This window comes from Ostrinia furnacalis, unplaced genomic scaffold (assembly GCF_004193835.3).
Source record: "Ostrinia furnacalis isolate ACB-3 unplaced genomic scaffold, ASM419383v2 OfSCF6844, whole genome shotgun sequence".
NCBI lineage: Eukaryota > Metazoa > Arthropoda > Insecta > Lepidoptera > Crambidae > Ostrinia > Ostrinia furnacalis.
The window spans coordinates 14,018-39,611 of NW_021137083.1; the positions used below are offsets into that span (position 1 = coordinate 14,018).

General features: G+C 37.3%; 1 protein-coding gene across 1 annotated transcript in view; it reads right to left on the reverse strand.

Annotated features, from left to right (window-relative positions):
* LOC114362864 (follistatin-A) overlaps positions 1 to 24,188 on the reverse strand; it is a gene marked incomplete at its 5' end in the record, with an annotated part of 31,009 nt that extends 6,821 nt beyond the window's left edge. The window contains 3 exons of the mRNA XM_028318428.1: positions 5,734 to 5,943; positions 7,064 to 7,255; positions 23,984 to 24,188. Of these exons, the coding sequence (XP_028174229.1) occupies positions 5,734 to 5,943; positions 7,064 to 7,255; positions 23,984 to 24,188 (607 nt within the window). The remainder of the gene's footprint in view (positions 1 to 5,733; positions 5,944 to 7,063; positions 7,256 to 23,983) is intronic.
* Between the last annotated feature and the right edge of the window lie 1,406 nt (positions 24,189 to 25,594).

The following is a 25,594-nucleotide window of genomic DNA, read 5'->3' on the forward strand; positions in this document are numbered from 1 at the left end:
CTAGTGGCAGAATAACTAAAACGCTAACGCTAAATGCTTTATTGTTGACTTTAATTTCAACCTTCATTGCAGATTATAGATAACATTAAAATAACTGGTAAATTTGTCAAATTACAGTATTGAGACTTAATTGATGTGATTTAGGTCGCCCGAGGTACTCATAAACTGGACGGCAGTCACTTTGCACTCATAAAGTAAGAGGACGCCGTATTAACGTGATATGAAGATAAGTCGCTACAACTTCATCTTGCATATTTTAATAGGCCCTAGTTATGGACGTCGCAAATGTATGCTAAATTATTACGGCAATCGTTAAATTAGTTAGCAAGAAATAATAAAGGCACTAATTACAGGTTCTTCTTTTACTTAATCTTTTAATTCTGTGAGAAATCTTTAAGAATGTTCTTTTAGATTAAAAGATGCGACATGTTTTTTAATGCAGCTGAATGCTGTATCCAACATGAGAGATGTTATTACAGTAGGTAAGTACCAATGTATCCAGCAATTGCAATGAAAAATATCTACATCCTATCCCAGCAATGTTTTACTACTTACTCCACGTAAGTAATCGTCAATTGCATCGTTAATTGCACACCGATTATTATAAAGAATACCTAAACGTAACAAATTGCAGTGTAATAACTAAATAGAGAGGAGTTACATCTTTTATGCAATTTTCCTGCTGCTACTGCAATTATTTACCTGGGGGGATCATGCGACTTACCACTGCAGAAATGTATGGTTGCATTGCATATCATGCATAAGAACTAAATAATTGATAGATAGAGGTAATCTTTCAGTTGCAACGTGTTCAGTTCTTTGTGTGTTCTTTCAGTTGACGTAATTTAACTAAAATAAAATATTCGTCGTATTTAGTGATTTTACAAAATAAACAAGTAACTACCTACCTAACATTAAATGCAGTGTATGTATGCCAAGCGTGGATATTTACGTTAATAATTTCCTATGAAATATCAAAGCACTGTGGTCAATCAAAAATTACTAACGTGTTATTTTTGGGACAAGGTATTGCCATAAACCATTTGATAGACGGGCAAAGTAATGCATGGTCTACGAGACTACTACGATTTATGGTCTCGTAGCAATTTATTTGCAAGTAAAACGCGTACAAAACCAAACATTTTAAGATCGGAAAACTTCTTCGGATCGTGTGAGTTAATTCGTTTATTTATACACTTTTGGTGCCGATGTACCTGATATAGCAGGCGTACGCTACATTACGCTCGTATTCTGCGATCCGATAGAGATGTACCATTCTAGGAACGAAGGCAATTTACTATCGATGGTGGGGGAGTGTCCAGCCATTACCAGACCGGGATAAACGTCCAGAAGAATTAATACGATCGACTGATGCACATAACGCATTCAATGGACTATTGTTTAAGTTAATGTTGCACTGTTAAAATATTGATTGGGTATTGTACACAAATCGTTTGCTACAAGGTAAAACTGCTTGTTGGGAATAAGTATAATGTTTTTAAGGCAATTAATCACTTCAACCTCAGCCGGCCTTGGAGAGCCAACCTTTATAAATCGAGGAATGTGATCACTGAATACATATTTTCTTATAATTTTCTAGTGGCTCTCATTGTTGTTCTTTTTAATATGCCTTCTTGGCATTCTCTGTGTGTGTTTTTTAAACTACAAAATACTTGGTTCCAATGTAGAGTTGACCAGGCTGGCGTAACGGATAAAAAAATAAAAAATAAATTTAATTTAAGTACCAAGTACCAACCAACACTAGACCAGCTGTCAAAACAGTTTGATATGCCTCCTAATACAATTGAGTTTGCATATGCCGAGTGATTTAAGCGCGTCGTAAACTGCATTTTAGCCCGTGCGAGATAATCTGAGATGACGTGTCGGCTGTCGGCTTACGCTGAGTGTCTTAAATAGGTCAGCAGCCGAATGCATTGTTGTTGCTGCCAATTCCCTCAAACCGAGGTTTGTGGGCAGTTGACGAGTGCTTATGCAATCCGTTGAATCGTGGGACTGTACAGTACAGACAATCACTAAAACTGTAATCACTGTGACAGTTTTGGATGTACTCGTATAAGCTGTGTAAGTAGGTATGTGTGAGCTTTGAAACATTTGCAGAAGTCGATTTTTAGTATAAGGCCTCAGAATATAGGAGTAACAGACCTCACGTTGTCGACATAACACCTACTTATTCGCACAAAACGTATTTAAACTTACTTTTAAGTCCTAACAGATGCTGCCTGATGACTCTGGAACTAACACCTGAGCTTTTTTCAGAAAAAAATTGCAACACACACATGGACTGGAGTGGGTGAGATTTTCCCCTATGATTTCTTTTCTGACCATAATCTCTGACAAAATAAAAATATACGTACCCAATATGATCTTGATCCATCCATACACGTCGCGTGAACTCGAAAAATAAAGCTTACAAAAGCACACCGCTGCTTTTAGCGTAATCAGAGTATAGGCGACTTATCTAAAGTATAGTTGAGATGGCAGATAGTCTGCATGATGCACCAGTCGGTCAACATTTTTATCGATAAGTGTCAATCAGGCAAGTTAGTGCGGTGCATACGGCATGTCGATAAAACTAACTAGCAAGTAAAGCATTTGGATAAATTACAGGAAAGTAATAAACAGGTTTTTAGTGCTGTAATAAACTGTAAGCTAGTTATTTCTAAATTAAACTGTATATGGAACAATCTTACAATTATTAAACTCGTAGCGTTTATTGTATGTAGGTAATTAATAAAGTAATTTGATATACGACTAACGTTATGTTCCTATGATTATACTAGTACATAGTTTATATAGATTGAATGTCATGATTTCTCCGTTATGTGTGTTCTTATAAAATTCTAACAAGTAGCTGTATCCTGCGATTTTTAATTAGTACGGAATTTACCGCGATACCCTAAATAAAACTAATGCAACGCAAACATTTAAAAAAGTTAAAATTAACTATGTTACCATTGTTTCAGGCGTATTTTGAGTGGTAAATATATGTAATGGGAAAATTTCAGTTGCCGATCGAATGATTTTTAAGCCAAAGAGTACATCCAAAGTCACATTTTTCTGCATAGGTGTGTCAAAAAAGTATGCATACAATTTTCGCTGCTCATTAAACTAGTTGCCACAGAACGTTTTCTTAATGACGCTAGCGGGGCCTTGTGAAGTATTCCGTGGCCGATAAGCGCTGTAACGAGCCCGTAAGTTTGATGGGCGCTAAACAAGCGTCACTTGTGAGAAACGTGCTTTATGTTCCACAGCATCGACCGGTACCGGTAACGCATTAGAGATAACATTAACCTTGGGTTGCACTGGTTGCACTTTAACTCTAACAACGTCAAAAGACTTTCAAACTCCATACAAAAACTGAAAAAGACCGGTCGTAGTTATTTAAAATGAAGGTGGTGCAAATGAGGTTGAGTATCATGGTTTAACACGTCTTAGCCTAGGCACAGACCACAGACTTTTATAGTGACTGAAAAACTTTTTTGGCCAGATTTTTTAACCTTGTTAGACTTTTTCAGCTGTTTTCGGCACTATTCTTAATGTAGGTTAATGTCTGTCTGGTGACAAAGTAATAAACTCTATCGACCTCTCAATTAGATGTTAAGAAGGAGCCAATGATAAAGTCTTAGGTAATATTTTATCACGTCGCACTTTGTTCTGTAATTAGTATGCTTAGTTAATTAAGTAGGTATTGCTTAGTTAATTGAGTGTGTGATAAATGGAAGTGCCCTTAAGTGGTGAACTTTATAATTGCATGTTTGTGTCACACAATTTGCATATTATCTTGTACGAGTAAGTAAAAGAGCGTTTAGAAAAGGCCTACCTACCATCAAACAAAAGCTCCCCCAAAATACCTATTAACTATAGCTAGTACCACTAGATCAAAATTAATTAAATCAATAAATAAATATCCTTGAACATTTTTACACTGCGCCTCTAGTCCCAAACTAAGCAAAGCTTGTACTATGGGTACTAGACAACGGATATAAACATACTTAAATACTTTTTTTTTGTAAATACATACATATTGTACATAGTAACACCCAGACCCGTCACAGAAATTAAAATTAGCTTCACTTCAAATAATTATTGAAAGAAAAAGTGACGTGTTTGCGGTGTTAAATCCAAATGGAATTTAACCTTCGTACTTATTTCCAGTACCGTAATGGTAATATTGTTTTTGTCGGAGCGTGTAGCCAGTGTTGCCACCCTAGAGTGATAGATGATTGCTAGTTGCTATGCGGGTACTTGATGAATCTTGCGATCACTGAGGCTAATGCATCTTTAATGATGACTAAGAAAAACTAATGACCTGGTGGTTTGCGTCGGTAAACGCAAGTTGCTAGTTCGAATCCCGCCGTGTGCAACGCCGTTAACTCTATATTAATGTAATTGATCCGTTTACTTTAGCTCTATTACCTACTATGAAAAGATGAAAAAGTAGCTCAAGTAGTTAGGTAAATTAAATTTCGTAGAAGGCACCTAATTATGAAAAGACTGAAGATGTCTTTTTCTAGTTATATTACCATTATAGTCAATACGAGTTAATATTAGTGTGATGAAAACGTTATAAAATAATGAACTTGTTATTCATACAATCATTAAAATTACGTTTCTTTTTATCGATTGACTCTCGAAGAATAGAGCTTTCAGAAAATAGTAATTTTTAAATAAAACAAAAAACTATCATGTCGCTCGGTAAAAAAATTGCAATAATTTACTAAAAATAGATGCCTTTTTCATATGACAATAACGAGTTCTAAAACGTAAGACCGCGGCAAATTCACTTGAAGTGACTGTCGTAGAGTTGCAAGAAAAGTTTTTTGCAAGCCAGCCGATGATAGAGCGGTCGTTATCTAGTTATAATGTCAAGATCTCAAACGAAAGTAATAAATAAGTCTGCCTGTCAGTCTACCGCTTTAATAGATGCTCTGACTGACTAGATAGACTGAAAGATGATTATTTATTACGTTTATAAAGTGCTTTCGAACGAGTTATGGTACGATTCACTTCCGACACTGATGGAAAGAAGTTTATGAAGAAAATATACATGTAACGTCTATTTATCGATAAAATGTGTGAAGTCTAAGCTTGACTATGTCAGGAGATATCATTATAATTCCAATTAAGATTTGGAGTTTAGAGCCTTTTCATTATTTTAAACGTCTTTTTGCAGAACTAGATCTATCTAGGCCTGGGAGAATACCTATTACTGCATCCCTCACTGCAACTCATTCGTAGTACCAGTCTACCAGTACTATAGCTTGCAAACCAAGTTAAAGAATGTTCTGTGTTGGTGGAATTAATTTCTAGCTAGAAGAAGGGAGACCTCATGTGGTGCCATTTGCACAGTCTTACTGGTTAGGGTTACCTTGATAGGGCCTTTGAGTATTTCAAACCCAGTAGTTATCATAGTAGGCCCAGGGTACGCTGGTAACTGGTCGGCCTCCTGCAGCCGACAGAGCGAAGAGTACACCCTTCCCGTCGGCTTAGTGGACTTGCTATACTGTTGGTAGTTCTTACCCTGGCAAGTTCCCGGATAATTCATCGCCCCGTGCTTGATTCAACTGTATTTCGTGGACCACTTTACTTTGGTTTTAGGTCATTTTATTGAGCTATCGAGGGTACCAAACCCCAAAAGTAAGTGATATGATCTTACGGTCTTCTTACGAAATTAGTGTTCATCCGTGACTCACAAGTATCAGCAGTTCTTACCTTGGCAAGGTCCCGGATAGTCCAGCGCCAGGTGCTTGGTCCGCCGCCTACAAGCCCGTCTCCGGAGCCGGCAGAGCGAAGAGTAGGTCTTCCCATCGGTGCCGCAGACGGAGCCGACGCGGCGGCACGCTGCTGCGCACACGCATCGCGCGCGCCCGTCGCGGACCACGCACCGTCTGCCCGCGCCGCAGGAAACGCCGGCGCACGACTCTGGTTGAATAAAATATTCATTAGGAAATCATGAATATTAATTGTTCAATCAAAAAGATACATATAGCTTTATAGACGCTTCTAACGATATGTGGTTTAGTACTTTAAAATCAAATTAGCATTCCGGATCCAAAATTGGGCACCTTCAAGAAAATTTACACCTATATTAACCTAATGTGTACGAAGGTACACATTAGGTTCAATTGAAGAATTGAATGATAATCGTACAACGCTCTCTGCCCTAATTAATTTTGAAACAATGACTTACTCGCACCTATCAATTTACGTCAACAATATCAATCGAGTGGTTAATTCATCTGTCAATATAGTTAACTCACTTAACTAATGATACAAACATAATTTACAACTTCTTGAATTACCAGTCAGACATCTTAGGACCAGGCTTAAGCTAAGTATTACATTGCTCTACAATTTGGGCTCTTGAGTTCTGAATTAACTCAAAACCCTATAAAACTTTCCTTAATATTTGGTCCACTCACCAGCGCAAACAGTACAAGGCACGCCTCCCGACAGCGCCTTGTAGAATAATATCTCGCCGCTATCCAAGTCTCTAGGGCTCCACGCGGCCGGTGCACGCACAGCTACGCTACCGATTCCAAACTCTACAAATCTTTCTGTAACATTTAGCCCACTCACCAGCGCAAGCAGTACAAGGCACGCCTCCCGACAGCGCCTTGTAAAAGAATATCTCGCCGCTATCAGGGTCTCTAGGTCTCCACGCGGTCGGTGCACGCGCAGTGACGCTACCGATTCCAAACTACAAAAGTTTCTGTAACATTATCCACTCACCAGCGCAAGCGGTACAAGGCACGCCTCCCGACAGCGCCTTGTAGAAGAATATCTCGCCGCTATCAGGGTCTCTAGGTCTCCACGCGGTCGGTGCACGCGCAGTGACGCTACCGATTCCAAACTACAAAACTTTCTGTAACATTATCCACTCACCAGCGCAAGCGGTACAAGGCACGCCTCCCGACAGCGCCTTGTAGAAGAATATCTCGCCGCTATCAGGGTCTCTAGGTCTCCACGCGGTCGGTGCACGCGCAGTGACGCTACCGATTCCAAACTCTACAAATCTTTCTGTAACATTTAGCCCACTCACCAGCGCAAGCAGTACAAGGCACGCCTCCCGACAGCGCCTTGTAGAAGAATATCTCGCCGCTATCCAGGTCCCTAGGGCTCCACGCAGCCGGTGCGCGCGCGCCGCCCGCGCAACACTCAGCTCGGCCCACGCGCAGCGCCGCTACAGAACTACACCGCCCGCCGCGGTCCATTCCCGTCCAGCAAATCCCGGCTAGACACAAAAACAATAGAATGAAATATGGACGTTTTTCGGCTAAGAAACGGTTCTATAGGTGAATTAAACCTTGACGCAGGAGTACATAGAAACCTATTTCTATGTTCTGTGCGCAGGAGTATAAAAGTTAAGACCATTCACGTCATTTTCAGGCAGATTAACTTATGTAGGTAATTAGTGTAATGAATTTTTGAATCGATAATGTCGGAAAATCGTAAACGAATTTTCCGTGTCCCAATAATCGATTGGATTGGATAAATATTACTGCAATAATGTAGAGATCCGTTCATCTTACTTCAGCTTGCAGTCCATAGGCGCGGACTACAGGTTTATTAATAAAATACCAGAAAGAACTGATAATTCCATCATGCTTGATCGTTTTTGTATAAAATCGTACGTAAGCTGCGAGTGTACCTACAGGTGTACACGTGTTTGATATTTTAAAGAAACCGGATTCGTTATCTTCACGAAATTTGACGTAGCGTTGTATCAAAATAGTAATAGTAAAAGAATAAGATTAGGCCGCGAGATTTGCGAATTTAAAATCCACTTTGATTCAACTAAGTTACTAATGCTAGAATTTAGCACCTATAAATGTAATCGTAAAGATGCTCTGTTTATACAGTGAATACGTAATTTAGTACGCGGAGTTTTTTACTAGTCGATGTACTGTAGAAAAACAAGATATGGCGGGCCTTCTTACCAGGAACATAAAATCGCCTCCAGACTAAACAAGTGAGCCTTGCGTGGGAGTCCAACTACAAAACCATTTTGGGCTGTGTGTTGAATATTTTGAGCATGACTGATAAACATGGTTGGAACACGGACTGAATTAGATAAATTCAGGTACGTTTTAAGAGAGAGACTTTCAGGGCACGGTCCTAAGTAAATGCCAAAAGGGCTTTAAGAGCTCAGTTCGGATTCAGACTCTGGGTTCAAATTCAACATATTTTAAATATTTTCCGTATTGAGCGACATTTTGCAATTAAATATTATGGCGTTTCCATGGCTCAACTTTTCAAAACTTACTTCCTAAAATTCTGTTTGCAAAATTGAGTTCGTGACTCGAACTTTCAAAAATCTAACTGTGTGCCATCAAACTCAAATTCAGGCATTTAAATTCTAGCAGTTTAACGTCTGATCTCGCGATTGTTCATAAAACAATCGATTAAAAAAGTTCGCGATGCGCGTGAGTCACCGCCGGTGCTAGACGCCTCGCAGACGGCAGACGGGGCCGCGGAGCGTGGCCTAACATGGGCATGAATGCAGCGGCCTGCCAATGACGTGTATGGATCGAATGACCTTTTTAAATGGACATTTGCACTTAGGCCCGGTTTTTTGAATCGTAGTTAAAATAACAAATTGTTAAATTTTGCTACTAATGGTTAAATATTAACAAAATGTTAACTAATAGTTTAAAAATGTATGAAAAGTCAAGCTAACCATTGTTCGAAAAACATTTTTTCGTAATATTTAACGACTTGTCATTTGACATCTGTCTAATTTGACCATTGGTTATTTTAACTACGAATCAAAAAACCGGGCCTTATTCCAACAAATTATATCCGACTTTCTTTGAGTAATTAGTTTTTAACNAAATAAATGATGATTAAAATTTGGATGAAATGTGACACGTAGCCCCTTCTGGCCGAAACTAAGTGTTCCTGTTATAGCCTCGATTATTGCAGTACACTGAAAATATCTTGATACAATAAATAATAGAAATTAGTGTTTTTCCTTTTTTCAAAGGGTTATTCAGTATACCTACAGCGTTTTTTATGACGCTATATATTTATATACAAATTTATCAATGCAAGATATTGTTTTCTTACTATTTTACGTATTTTTTATAATTACCGTTAGATTAAGTATTAGCCTTATCTAATTACCGTGACCATCAAATTTTTGGGTCTCATTTACGCGAAAACCGCTTGGAATAATTTGACGCCTTAACGATTGTTAAATTCGTACTTTTCATGTGTTTCATATTTAAATGCGTTTAAGTCAATTAAGCCAAATTTCAAAAATGATATGGTAATTAGGCTGAGAACGCCTAATCGTGAGAATGGCCGTAGAGATCCGTTCATCTACTTCAGCTTGCAAGTCCATAGGCGTGGACTAAAGGTTTATTAATAAAATACCAGAAAGAACTGATAATTTCGTCATGCTTGATCGTTTTTGTATAAAATCGTACGTAAGCTGCGAGTGTACAGCAGGTGTACACGTGTTTGGTATTTTAAAGAAACCGGATTCGTTATCTTTACGGAATTTGACGTGACGACGTAGCGTTGTATCAAAATAGTAATAGTAAAAGAATAAGATTAGGCCGCGAGATTTGCGAATTTAAAATCCACTTTGATTCAACTAAGTATTACTAATGCTAGAATTTAGCACCTATAAATGTAATCTTAAAGATTCTCTGTTTATACAGTGAATACGTAATTTAGTACGCGGAGTTTTTTACTAGTCGATGTACTGTAGAAAAACAAGATATGGCGGGCCTTCTTACCAGGAACATAAAATCGCCTCCAGACTAAACAAGTGAGCCTTGCGTGGGAGTCCAACTACAAAACCATTTTGGGCTGTGTGTTGAATATTTTGAGCATGACTGATAAACATGGTTTGAACACGGACTGAATTAGATAAATTCAGGTAACTACGTTATAAGAGAGAGACTTTCTGGGCAGGGCCCTAAATGGCAAAAGGGCTTTTACGAGCTCAGTTCGGATTCAGACTGGGTTCAAAACTCAACACGTGCAACATTTATTTCACAATACCTGGCAAGGTGTTAAAATATCTAATATGCAAATGTAAATTCAACATATTTTAAATATTTTCCGTATTGAGCGACATTTTTGTAATTAAATATTATGGCGTTTCCATGGCTCAACTTTTCAAAATTTACTTCCTGAAATTCTGTCTGCAAAAATGAGTTCGCGACTCGAACTTTAAAAAATCTAACTGTGTACCATCAAAATCAAATTCAGGCATTTAAATTCTAGCAGTTAGACGTCTGATCTCGCGATTGTTCATAAAACAATCGATTAAAAAAGTTCGCGATGCGCGTGAGTCACCGCCGGTGCTAGACGCCTCGCAGACGGCAGACGGGGCCGCGGAGCGTGGCCTAACATGGGCATGAATGCAGCGGCCTGCCAATGACGTGTATGGATCGAATGACCTTTTTAAAAGGACATTTGCACTTATTCCAACAAATTATATCCGACTTTCTTTGAGTAATTAGTTTTTAAGCGACGTGAAGCGTACGATGCCAGGAGAGTTATTGTTAGCGGGTATAAAAAGAAAAGTGCCTTGTTTAGGTAATAAATAATTTAAATTGTGGCCGATTGTGGAATTGTTGGCTACAATGTATCCATTTAAGTACCTTTAATTTAAATCTTGTAAATGCATTGCTATGACGTACATTTATTTCGGCATACCTACATATTATTATCTTTTGTAAAATGTTGGGTTTTCCTTGTCTATGTAGGTAGGTTATCTAGAATGTTGGCGTCTTCAAAATTAGACACAATTTACATAATACTTATTTTTTTTAACTCTGGTAATAAGTGTCGTAACGGTGTCACTGAATGTTAGTTTCATCTTTTTCACGGCAAACTATTTTGGACGTCTTCAACAATTCATCAATTTGCACTTTGTATCTTACTTATTATAAGAAGCTCAAGTTCGTTATTATTGGTCCAATTTCAATTATTGAAGATTCCAATTTCTAAATTCAAGACCAGTCGGAACTTTACATTTTTTAAGTATCTATTATTTACTGTACTTATAGCATTTAAGTTTCCCAAAATGTATTTTTCAGAACTTACTGTCTCGAATTTAATATTTTATAGTAAGTTACATAGTTTAAATATCTTCATTATTCAGTAACCTGTGCCTTAATACAGAATCATCTACCAATTTAAAGTTGCGCAATAAGGTTCTAGGTCCGTAACCTTTTGCGGATTTGGAAATCTCTTAAAATATTTTCTAAGCCATTTCCGATCGCGCGTTGACTACACATTACTATGCACGGAATTTTTGTCCGTTATTCAAATCGCCTCATGCTTAGTATTTATAGGCTCTGGTCAGTCACATTGTCATTTATAATACTAGGCCTCAGTTGCTTTGTCAAAAATAACGGGATTTTGTGCGAATGCCAAATACCACCTGCGGACTCAGTGATATTGCTCGTATTTTTCTCACCGTGACCTATGAAACAACTCGTGATTGGAGCATACTATGACCTTTATCTTGTCTATGATGACTTGTGTCTTTGTAACGCAAAAAAGAACCTAAAAAATCTAAAATACCGACCGCGTAGAGGCGAATGAACGTAGAAACATGCTGATTTGATGTTAGGTATCACATCAACTTTATGTAAAGTAGAACTAATTGAATTTTTACTGTCTCGTACGTGTGCCTTCGACTGCAAGTAGGTACTACTTACTAATTATATAAAATCATTAACAAAGTAGAGCTACTTGAAAAAGTTGAATTGTTTCATTTTGCATTAAAATAGGTAGATCATTAAAGTTTCTGGCTATTTCAATAGATTTGCTAATCATGCTTGTGTCTATAGAAGTTGACGCGGATGAAAATGCTATTATTAGATCCCGTGAATTTGTGCTGAAATATTTTTAATTAAAGATAACACATATCATAACCAGCACAACTAACCAGGACCATATTTTTAAGGCCACAGTGACCAAATTGCCTCAATTGATTAGTCCATTTGTTACTTCAGTTTACAACGATAACTATACATTTTTCAGATAACATTTTATGTAAATAATTTGCCCCATTGTTTGGCTATTAGCGTACGAATTCTAAAGCAGCGGACGCAAACATGGAGCAAGTCAAGTGCGGCCAAACTCGCAAATAGATTCGTTGAGCACCACAATGTAAAAAGACTAAGTGATGTATCTCTCTTCTTAATGGTTTTTCAGTAGTTTTTAGCGAATCGAGTGGAAAACGATTTTTCCTTTTTTGAAAAACTTATATCCCTGTAGATTCTTCTATAACGTTCCTATTTTATATTAAGCTCTGTCCAAAAATCCTAAAGCATTAGTAGCGGTTAGAGTAAAGGAAAAGGTTTGCCTAATGTCTTCAGTCTTTCAGTTCTCTATATCTGAAACTTTACCATTACTACTATAATACAATTGTATCGCCTTAATAATAAGCCTATCATAATAATATAGTCTATTATGAACTTCTCTATTGAAAAAATCATTTGTCATCAGTCAACCACTTTTACTTTACAATTTGAAACATTTTCAGGAAGCTTCCCTAATGCAAACAGTGCGCCAAGCGCATAGCACTACTGAAACGTAATTTAACTATGGCACCATCATAATAGCACAGCTAGTTTCAATACCAGCACATGAATGACACAAGAATAGACGGCTAAATAAAGCTCGCCTAATTTTACGCACTGCTTGTTTTAATTCGCAAAAACAAACGCCTTTGATTATGTCAAAATAACAACAAGTGATCGAGCGAACAAATCGCTCTTGGCAAAGAAAGAGGCGGGAATTAAAACCACATGGTATGGCGGAATAATAAACAGGTGATGCGTCAACTTAAACAGGATATACCTTTTTGGATACGCGTTTTTAGAACCAGGATACAGTTCATTCTTCTAGTTTAGTTGTTAGTGTTTCTTAAACGTTTTTAAGAAGTCACTTAAAATAACTAATTATCTGAAACAAAATTTTAGAGAATTTCAGTGATTTAATTTTAATTATTAGATTTAGCTTTAATTTTAGATAAAATATACACATATTCATTAATTTTAAAAATCTAACGCCCCAGTGACGTTGGACTTACAAAAGTTATGTTATCAATCTCAAAAATCTCCTATTATATTTATTTTGTAACTTCATAATAATTCATTGTTTGGATTTATTATACCACGGATAATTACAGGATACCTAAGGTAAGTGCCCCCTACTTCGGTATATTAAGGCTCTTACGACTTTAACAATTTATTTAAAAATAACCAAGCATGATATCAGTATGAAAGCTTTTGTATGCTAAACTTTAGTCTTTTGACAGTAACTTAATACATAAATTATTGTTAAATTGTTTGAACTTTTTTTANATCATTACGTTTTATTCCCAGAACGACTTCCTTGCATCATTCCCTTTCTCATTAACTTTTAGGTGAACGGTCTTAAAATAAGGTTGTCTAAAACTGTCGTAGTGCATTTCGTAACAGGCACCGACATTGTTTTTGATGTAATGAACTCTGGCAGAACATCAAAAATTGTCGCATGTCTCTGTCAATTTGAAATGCCCTAACCGTATCTCCTGTGACAAGGTGTGACTGGCAGAGCTGCAAATAATTTTAGTACCGAAATAATTGCGTGCAGTGGTTTTTAATGCATGTAGCTTTTTATATAGGGTGTGCGTACAAGAGAATGGCGCAGTCCTTGAAACAAATCTGTAAAATGAGATGCTGATTAATTCACATGGTAACACAAATCAAAAAGCGTTAGCCCAGACTTTCAAACTTTACGAAATGAAACCAACTTATTTCAAAATTGTTATAACAGCCCCAAAAGTATTAAGCACACACCAAAAAACGAATTGTAGTGAACATTGTTTTAATGTATACAGTTCGGAGTGAGTGATAACTTTCTGGAATCCAAGGTCGGAAACATGGTAATAAATTCTAAAACTTTGTCTGCGAATCTAAATATTAATAAAGTAGTGACTAGACAGCGAATTGTGATAAAATATGCAAAATATGATTCTGCCCCAGTCACCTGCTTGTGTCCTTCGGCGTCCCAGAAACGTAAAGTAGGTCGGCGGGACAGCCAGACAATCAACATTTCAAATTAGGCCCTAACTTCGCTCTGGATTGCGAGTGCCTTCGGTGTGCAATGCAAAACTAACTTTTTATACATAGTTTTTAACTTGAACGGGGGCTGTTGTGAGTCAAACGAGAATAATATGTAAATACCCGACACCAATCTGTAGAATTTTGTAGCAGCAGCTGCCACCTTAATTATAGTTTTCAGTGATTTTTCAATTACCTAATACCTACGTTATTAGAGGATGATCAGGAAGAGCCTATATGAAACAGGCTTTTCCCGACAGGCTTCATGACATTTCAAAATTTCCGGTAATAATATGATTATGTAATAAAAAATTGTATGACTCTTATTGCAATAAAGTCTGAATGTAGAGCGGGTGCGAATCAGTTAAGGCTTGAAGTAAGGACTTACTTTTTTTAAAGAACCACATTTAGACAACCTTAACATATACCTACTAAGTTAATAATATGTTGTATAGGTTTAATGCAACGTCCCACGTTAAGTAAGAATATCTATAGGTAGGTGTTACTCAAGAATGAAAATGAGAAACCTAGTTACTGTTGATTTATTAGATATCTCGAAATGCAAACTAAACAGCGATCATTGTGTCTAGCTCATCTACCTATTAGCTCAGTTTCGTTAGCCCAAATAGCCTGTCCTTTAAATTCCAGCGCAATGAGCTAACTTGATTGCGTTTTGCAACTATTTAAGATTAGCTATCTGATTATACGAAGATGATTATCTAAAACATTAAGCAGACGTCGTAGAACAGCGTTCGTTGGAATTGGAATTCTAAATATTTAAGAAATTGATGAATTAATTCTAAATGAATCGATTTCAATGAATTTAACTATACATAGAGATGAATTGAACCTTGGAGACACGCTTTAGGTGAGAAATAATTTAGATGAAGATCACGGGTTATGAGTTGGACTTTGTTTTGTGACAGGTGAAATCCATGCGAAGTCGTGGGCAGAAGCTAGCGAAAATAAAAACATACGTCATCATAGGTAATTATAGTAACGGGCATTCTTCAAGGCGCCCCAGTCCTATTTTGTGGCGCCAGTGACTTCAGCGACTTTTAGATGCCAGTTTCTTAGATTGCTCGTACGTTTTAAAAACTCTACCTGTAAAAATATACTTAAAGCCTGTAAGCTCTGAAGCACAAGTACTAAATAATGGATTTGAAAAATTTAGTTTGACTCTACATTTTGGGAGACTTTATTTATTTCAGCGAAGTTTATAATTGAAAATTAAACGAGTGTGCACTGTAATAATTGCGGCGAGTCTGGCGGCAGATGGGGCAGAAGCCACATTGCATTTTTCGGTCCGTACAAACAATAGCGAGCGCGATGCACCGACCGCAGCACCTCGGGCGTGCAATCGTTTTAGTGATGCCCGATTATGTTGGAAAAACGTCGATAAAAAGCAAATAGTACCTACATGTCGATCCTTTATAACAAAAACAGTATGTAGGGGTTTTGTTAAGTATCATAGTGCATATTTTGTAATTTAAATAAAATATGGGAATGTCAGTGACAGAAAGTTATTATTGTGAAGTACCTTATACATACAGCTATTTTAAGCTTTCGATAGCACATAAATAATGTTAATGTACGCTTGTTTATTAAAATTTTATTGCCAAAATACCGAGCCGAAAGAAAAACTTCTCACGTCGAATTTCGCGGAAACATTTGTATGTGTCGGGCGGGCGGGACACACATAAATCTCTCGTGGCGATTGAATGCAGACGCGTAAGTGTGCCCGTGCGCATAATTCAAAGGGGCGATCACCAGGAATCGCCGCTTGGCATGCAGACGGCTGCTTCCATTCCGAAGCCATAAACCCGTTAGTGACGACGTAATGTGCATATTGGTCACTACGAATCATGCATCTGTAAAAATCAAAATTCGAGAGCTACCCGCCGATGGAATTCGTCATTGTCATTTGACAAATGCATAAGACGTTTTACAACACGCAGGACATTTTAAAAAAGCTCAGACGTAACATTGGTATTCTTGAAAGTTTTCTTTGTCAAGGTTGTCGCTTTTATGCGTCTGGCAACTTTTATGGTTTTGTTGTTGCGCGTAAACATCGGTAGGCTGCGTGTGACAGTAATATTAATATTTATATGCTGAGCTCGAAAATGTAAATATCGGGTGGATCGATAAAAGTAAAATATTGTTTTGAATGATTTCGGTGATGGGCTTGGACGGAATTTTAAAAAGTTGTTTTGATAAATATTCCAATATTTGATCAATAATGTTGCCAGAGAAAATGCTTTCCTACGTTTAGATGTTTAATTGGCGTCTAGGCCGTCGATCTAATTCGTGAGCTTATCTCTTCAATCGACAAATATTCGATATCGAGGTCATTCCGTGGTCAGCACTAGCCCGCAGGTGGCCGGCCGGTTGATGCGCTGCGCGGGCGCCGCCGACCAGACGACCCGGCTCTTATATTTATTTACACATGCTAATGCGGCCGGCCAAAACATCGCGGGGAATTGGACGGATATTTGACTCAATCGTTTCGCCTGCACCGGACTGGTCGCTCTTAAACATTTCGTGGGATGCACAATGCTGTGGCCCGGCAGACGGGTTTCGTACTGGAAATGTCGCGTGACAAGTATTTTTTCGACGTAATGGCGTTTATGGATGGGCACTGCGGAAGTATTAATTAGTGACGCAATCTTATCATTGTGATTGGTTTAGGAATTGTAGAGTCGTAACGTTATTCGTATTCAGTCAGAATAAATTGGGAATACAAGTCTGAGAAAAAATTAATGAGACGTTATTATTATTTGTCTGCTGAGATTACCTGGTAGTTCTGTTACGATTCTCAAGTCTGAGGAATGAATGAAGATAATTATAAATGAAGCACCTAGAACAGCCGGTTGTGTGTACAACTATGTTATTATTTTTAGCGGAACTTCAGTCGAAAATAAATTATAGCCTATTTAAGGTTACTCATAGGTAGGTAGATACAAAATTGTCACCACGTCAAATAACCAAGAGCAAGAAATACTTTAAGATAGTTAGTTGGGTAACTCCATGATGTCCTATAAGGTCAATGATAAGATTGCCATAGTCCAAAGGATGAGTCCCATTTCTGTCCATCTATGCGTATTACGAGTTCACTGAAGCGCCCGCGCACAACAGCATGTTTATTATCACATCCTCTCAGGGCTGAACATGTTAGAAAAGGTCCTCTCTAAAAGATTTGGGTCTTCTAAGACCTTCTAGGATTAAACCTCAAGGTTTGGATCTAGATTTGGGTCTAAGCTCACAAGGGGTCACAAGTTTTATTTTTGATACGCAGATAATGTGTGTTCATCGCCCAAGAGACATTAATATCTGACATCAACAATATATTTACTTGTTTGTCACCAATAAAACTTTCTCAGTGCTATTTACGCAGAATTGAGCTAATTCACTTTGCGTTGGAAGTTTTAAGTCACGGTTTTTACTCGCTATGAATGTTCTATATTCTCGTCTTAGCATTTGAAGCTTTTTACAGACATACAGCCGGTTTTCAGTTCAGATGCTGGGATAGAAAATGAAAATTGCCCATTGTATTTGATTTCAAATCAAAGAAATAGGGATTTAAATTCCTAATTCTGGAAAGCTTTAGTCCCAAATTATATTTTAGCATGTTCAAGCTAAAAAGTCAATCATTAAACGATACTATAAAAAATAAAATTTCGCATTGTTTTTTACTTCAAGTAAAAGAAATAGGCATTGAAACCCTAATCCTACGAGTATATGACTTTAATACCCAAAATTGTATGTTATATGTCAACCTGTCAACCCTCAACGTCATTACTTGCGCAAGCGCAGACGCTTCCGCGTCGCCCGCGACAAAGTTGCCGTACGAACGGTCCCCAAGCAATTGCTACTCGCTCGACACTACGTGGTTTTCAGCGCACACTACTAATTACAGGCATGATGATGAAACTCTACCAATTATACTATTAATTAATTAATCATACTATGATTAGCTAAGTAATTGGTAGAGTTTTAGAGAAGACACGTACATAGATGTTGGTAATTGCATGGATAGACAGAGTGTAGTTACAAACAAACGCGTTCTCTGCCAGTAGATCGTGTCATTAGGTTACGCAGAAAATATAGAATCGACAAAGGTGGACGTAATGCGAAACATAGAACATACTATACGAGTACATTTACATTACACATTAAAATGTAAAAGTTAATAAATGATTAATACTCGTACCTACTCGTATCTGGGGTAACGAAAATCTTTAAGATACTTTGTAGGTTTTATATTGACAGATCTTAGTCAAGTACAGTTTTCTTTGGAAAATTAAGCTTTAACTCTCTCGAAAACCTTTAACCGGTATGTTTTGAGTTCGGGTCTAGATAAACACACCATAAGTAATAATAAAGACATAAGAGTGTTCCAAATTTTGAGTTTAAATCAAGTCTCATGATCCAAGCCTCATAATTCTATCCATACACAAGCTTGATATCAAGCCTGAATTTTTATTTGGATTCATAGGTTTGGATTTATTCTCGTACACTTACTCTAGGTTCGTTTCATTATTGATTTAAAATGTAGTAATTTTAAATTCATCTTGCATAGCGAAATTTTCATTTAACAAAATCATTGCAATTTGCACTTTATTACGTCGACACGAGTGACTTAACAAACTATTGTACCACAATTAACGCGCGCCTGGTCAACCGTGGTCAGCCGATGGCCGGATGTTTTCCAGACAGAGAAATATTGTGTTATTCAGTAAAGTGGATATTTTATACGGTTGAGGATTACAACCCTTACTTAACTTACGCGTTGCTGTAAAACCGAGAATTAAATAAGGCTTTTTTGCCAAGTTTGTGCGTTTAAGATAAGGTTGTACAATGAAGTTGCGTTACATATACAAAGCTAACTTTTCTAGGTATACTCGTACTTACATACCTAGGTATGTACTATTGACATTGTAGTTTTATGGTCACGTTGTGCTAGTCTGATAATGGAAACGGAAGATAAAGGGTGAAAGACTCGAGTCTTTTTATTTGTGTTAGACCTGTCGATGATGAAGTCGGTTGGTTGTTATAGAAAATTCGACACATCATCCTTATCCGATTATGTTTGGACTTTTTTGCTTTCCCTTTAAATACCTACGTTAATTTTAGAGGGGTCTGATGATAGAGTCAAAAGATGGTGCTGAAAACTGAACAGTAAAATAAATTTTCCCCTTATATTTTAGGCTTCGTTTAATTGATATTTTTAGCTAACATAAAATATTCTATTTAAAATAAAATGTGCGCTACAGCGTTATAAAATTACTCAGCAAGTGTAAATTATCGGTTTTGTAAGTTCCAACTTAAGTAAATTGAAAAACATGCTTATTTTGTGTTTATTACTTAGTTGGCCTATTTATTTGTCCCCTAGTGTAAGAGGCAGGCGCTAACTGTCGTTAATTCGCCTTAATCGCCCAGGAACATGGTCTAACGAGCCAACTGTATAGGCAAACTGTATAAGTCATGTCAAAAATCAGGGCAAGAAATATGTATGGTCCAGTTTGTGTAGAGACAACGGTCATTTCGAAATAGCAAGTTCCTATATTCCTATTAAAACTTTTGCTACTAATCCTTGAATGGGAAAGCAAAGGCTCATTTGGTAAAATGCTCATAAATATATTTTTATACAGTGATAATTAAACTCAATCTTTTACGACATGCATGATCAATTTTGGTAAAGTCCCGAGATGTTAAAATAAATCTATCTCTACATTGTTTAGTTATGTACCAAATATGGTTCCTTAGAGTAGGCGCACACCGTTGATTTTTAGTTGGCCGATAGTTGTGCCCGATTTTAATTTGTATGAAAAATCGGCCAAATCGAATCGGCGTAGTGTGCCCACTCCCATACATGCCCATACTGATCAACTGCCCGACTAAACTATCGGCCGACGAAAAATCAACGGTGTGCGCCTACTCTTAAACTCGTGAACTTTTTGTTTACCTAACCTATTAGAAAAGTTATAGACACGTGTATCTAATTTAGGAGCGCTAGCCGAAATTCGTTTTAATTTTATGAAACACTTTTTTGTTAACTCTACAATCGAATATGCAAAATTACGTCTCGTGTAGTTGATGAGTAACTTGAGTGAATGCTATTATGTAAATCGGTTGAATGTTAATTTGTAACTGAATACCTAAGTCGTAGGATACAATAGATATTTTTCAATAAGAACTCTACATTCTATGAAGTGCAATTTCGAATTATTTTTACGAATGCTACTTTTAAAATATGCATTTTCTGGTACTAAGAGTTTCTTATGGATTGAATACGGTTTCTTACATAGAGTCCGTAAATCCAAAGTAACAAACAATTTAAATGACTACCAGTCAACTTGTAAACGCACTTTTCACAAAAACGGACTGTTTAGGCACAGAATAATAATAACTACTACGTACAGAAGTTTTACTTCGCGAAGGTTTTTAAAAAAATGTATGCTCAATGTCATTAACAATATGGTGTAATTTAGCCTGTCTCAAGAGTCAAGCACCATTTTGTTGACAAACGTCAGTGATCGGNATAAAAGTACACTTTTTGCTACACCCTGGCCTTCTTATTTGGACCCTGCACCTCAAGCTTGTCAGCCGAGAACTTCACACTTTTTATACTGCTTATTTATTGCCATTAAGGCGGAACAAAGTTCGCCGGGTCAGCTAGTATATATATAAAAGAAAGTCGTGTTAGTTACACCACTTATAACTCAAGAACGGCTGAACCGATTTAGCTGAAAATTGTCAGGGAGGTAGTTTAGAGCCAGGAGAAGGACATATGATACTTTTTATCCCGTTCGAAATTAAAAAAAGTCTGCTTATTTATTGCCATTAAGGCGGAACAAAGTTCGCCGGGTCAGCTAGTTCCTATTAAAACTTTTGCTACTAATCCTTGAATGGGAAAGCAAAGGCTAATTTGGTAAAATGCTCGTAAATATATTTTTATACAGTGATAATTAAACTCTATCTTTTACGACGCGCATGATCAATTTTGGTAAAGTCCCCAGACGTTGAAATAAATCTATCTCTACATTGTTTAGTTATGTACCAAATATGGTTCCTTAAACTCGTGAACTTTTTGTTTACCTAACCTATTAGAAAAGTTATAGACACGTGTATCTAATTTAGGAGTGCTAACCGAAATTCGTTTTAATTTTATGAAACACTTTTTTTAACTCTACAATCGAATATGCAAAATTACGTCTCGTGTAGTTGATGAGTAACTTGAGTAAGTGCTATTATGTAAATCGGTTGAATGTTAATTTCTAACTGAATACCTAAGTCGTAGGATACAATAGATATTTTTCAATAAGAACTCTACATTCTATGAAGTGCAATTTCGAATTATTTTTACGAATCCAAAGTAACAAACAATTTAAATGACTACCAGTCAACTTGTAAACGCACTTTTCACAAAAACGGACTGTTTAGGTAATTTGGACTTTGTCGTGGACTTTGCTTCTTAGTTTTACTTTTTAATTATAGTAAGATAATTATGTATCTTAAAATAATTAACCATTCCAAGATGTTAAAAGTTAAAAGAGCTTCGAGCATTTTGAGTGACAAGTAGATATATACTTAATATACTTTTTCTGTATCATATACAGAAGTATTTAAGTGGGTTTCCAACTGTACAATGTAGGTATACTTACAAATAACATAAAGTCATAGAATAAATAAAATTTAAATTGAATTATCGTTCCACGCCTACTGATAATTTTGAAGCATAAAATGTAGGTACACAAAAACTAGTATTGATGATGTAACGCGAGTAAAAATAAACAAAAAGGTTTGTGCAAGTGTGTTGGTACGGGAAAACACTATGCCTAAAGTATTGGCGGCAATTCTCCTCTCCGTTTGCCAAGTTTCGTCCGAGAATGCACCAATTTAAATGTATAATTCAGGTTGACTGCAATCACGTATTCATACGAAACCCACCGGGAAAATCAGAACTGTTTTAGTCACCTATACGTGTCAAGGATCATCGGTATCGAAGCACAAAGTAATTATTAGTAAAGAGTAAGTTAAGAATAGCGCTAAAAACGACTTAGGTTATGTTTTGTCGGGCACGCGAGTAAAAGCACTTCAAGAATAATAGCCTTAAGTGAACATAATTAAAATGTTAATTTACCGGTCAAGTGTAAGTTAGTATACACGTGTAGACATGTAAGACAGCATAGGTTAAACACTTGTTTAGTATATTTACCGGTCAAATTCAATGTGATTAGCACGTGTATACTCCACTGATAGCCGAACCATTGTCCGACGCGGCTAAATTGATATTTTTATTAATTAAAAGTTTATAACTCTAGCTTTGTAAATTGTAAGGTTAGGTTACGATAGAACTGACATGTCTATAGGTACATAGACAAAAGTCCTTACATTTTATTAGAATAAAAAAAAAACTGCATGTAGGTCTTTTTACCTGACGCGCGGTAGAGCAAGTTCATCGGTTTAAAAGTAGACACAAAAGTAGAGATATTCTTTAGTTTACTGGTCATATTAAAATGTAAATATTAATTAAGTGCTAAAGACTATGTTGAGTTTAATTAACTTGATCAAATAGCAAGACGATGATCGGCTGCGACAGTATTTATCGGTCAAATGTAGAGAATAATTGATAACATGAGTTTTAATGAATGACTGAATTCGTATTCAGTCATTCCACTTGCGACTATTTAGTTACTGGTCAAATGTAGAGAGGAGTAATACTGAGGGCTAATTAGACTCTACAAAGCGTTAAGTTTACCTGCTGACAATCGCGCAAACAAAATCATCGGAAAATCCACTGAAGGAACGGACTTACCAAATACGATTACGACTATTTATGTAGAGAGTAGTGACTGATAATACGGATTAATTTAGACATTATAGTGAATTGAAAGATGAATTTTACCTGCCGACGAGCGCGTGGGCAATATCTTCGGAATAAAAATTACTGAATTAGATTGTGACTATTTACTGGTCAAATGTAGAGGGAAGTAACTACACGCGTTATTTAGATTTTACCTGCCGACGTCTACCGAATTAGAATACGACTTTTTATCAGTCAAATGTAGAGAATAATGATATTGTAAATAAGACACTATTTGGAGTTGAATGGTAAATTTTATAGGCCGTGTCGGGCGCGCGAGCCAGATCATCGGAATAAAATTGGACTTACTGAATTCGATTGCGACTTGCGACTTTACTGGTCAAATGTAGAGAATAGTGACACTTGTACCACGGGTTAGTCAGACACTTAAATATTAAAGCCTAGATGGATAGTCTTCATACAAACGCTTCGTCAAAAGAGAGGCAAAAATCGTATGTCATTACGGTCAAAACGTTGTTATTTTTTTTTAAAATAGGTCAATTTTTCGAAATAAGAAATTTTTATCCACATTTATCGTTATAAAAAATGTTATTATTTGTTATTAAAAAAGACATTTAATTAAAACAATAAGTGGACCAGAAGGGTCTGGGATTCGACCATAATATTAATCTCAGAATAAATTGTCAGTTTTGACATATTTCCCATACTGAAACTGTCAATGTGCCAGTTATACTAGTTATTCTCAGATAAAAGTTTAGTCGAATCGCGCCTAAAAGTTGCCTCACTTTTCGTGCGCTTACTATCTAGGCTTTATTAATCTATGGTTAGACACTAAGGCCCAGTTTTTTGATTCGTAGTTAAAATAAACAATAATCAAATTTGTCACAAGTGGTTAAAAATATCAGAAAAAAATGTTTTTCCAGCAATGGTTAGCTTGACTTTTAGTACATTTTTTAACTATTAGTTTACATTTTGTTAATATTTAACCATTAGTAGCAAAATTTAACAATTAGTTATTTTAACTATGTATCGAAAAACTGGTCCTAAGGTGAATTACCTGCCGACGGGCGCGCGAGCAAGAGCGCTAGCAGCGGCAGCAGAGGCAGCCGCATGCTCGCGCTAGCGGCGCATGGCGCGTGCGGCGCTCCGGCGCTGGCTGCCGCGGCCCTGGCGCCGGCACGCGCCGCGCCCGCCTCGGAGCACGTGCCGCGCCCGCGCCTGCACCGCACCACCGCTGCGCTACGGCTGTGGCGCGCCGTGCGTTACGCTAAAGAACACAGTTTTTTTTATGGCCAGTGACAAATTTTGACTAATAGGTTGGTATTGCCGCGGCACTGGTGCCGGCACCGCACCACCGCTGCGCTACGGCTGTGGCGCGCCGTGTGTTGTTCCGCTATAGAACACAGTTTTTTTATGGCCAGTGACAATTGAGGCGGGTTTTAGAATCGCGCTGACCGCTCGCTGATCGTCGGCGCTGACAGATCAATATGTATGTAATTGATGGGAACGTTCTTGAGTGACGCTGATCGCTCGGCGCCGACGCTTCATACATTTCGGCTGTCAGCGCTGACGGTCAGCGTGCGTCAGCGTGACTCTTAAACCAGCCTAATAGGTTGGTATTGCCGCGGCCCTGGCGCCGGCACGCGCCGCGCCCGCCTCGGAGCACGTGCCGCGCCCGCGCCTGCACCGCACCACCGCTGCGCTACGGCTGTGGCGCGCCGTGCGTTGTTCCGCTAAAGAACACAGTTTTTTTTATGGCCAGTTACAATTTTTGACTAAATAGGTACTAGGTATGCTAACACGTTGTGCGCTTCTAGAGCTGTCAAAAACATTTTTTTTATGGCCAGTGACAATTTTTGACTAAATAGGTACGGTATTTGGTGCTAACACGTTCTGCTGTTCTAGACCTGTCAAACACATTTTTTATGGCCAGTAACAATTTTGATAGGATACTTTTTGATCCTGGCATGAGGTTCTTATAAATGCATAGGTACTTATACTTTTTAATGCTAGCACGTTGTGCGATTCTAGAAACTTATTTTTTTATGGCCAGTATCATTATTTTGATTAAATACTTTTTGGTACTGATAACACCTTGCTCAAACTATCATTTATTTTTCTGATGAGGATGACCATTTACAATTTAAAATAAAAACTTTTTTGTATAGCTAACACGCTGCCGTGCGGTTCCCGCGCTGTCAACTAGTTACCAAATTTTTTCGTTTTCTGATAGCCAGTGACAATTGACAATTTTAAATATTAATGATCGTAATGGAAACCTTCTGTCACTTCACTACTGTATGTTGGTGTCACTGAATATAAAATCTTGAAACTAAACACGTGACGGCGGCATCGTGGTTAAATGAAGAGGAAGAAATCATTGCAGTATCTGCAGGATTGTATGAGTAGAGGTAACATCTATAATATGTGTATTTTCAAAGTCAGGTCACTTTTATCGGTAATTTCACATTTAAAAATCTTACATGTTCTCATTGCAGTGACAAAGTCTAGCGCGGGAATGTAGAGTCGATTCAAAATTTCGCATGACATAAAATAGCTCTATATTTTTGCATACTTCTTAAATAATGTTTCGTTAAAAGCTTTACATTTCGAAAAACAAATAATTTTGTAACAATTCCCACCTCTTTCCCACCACTGCAACTCCTTG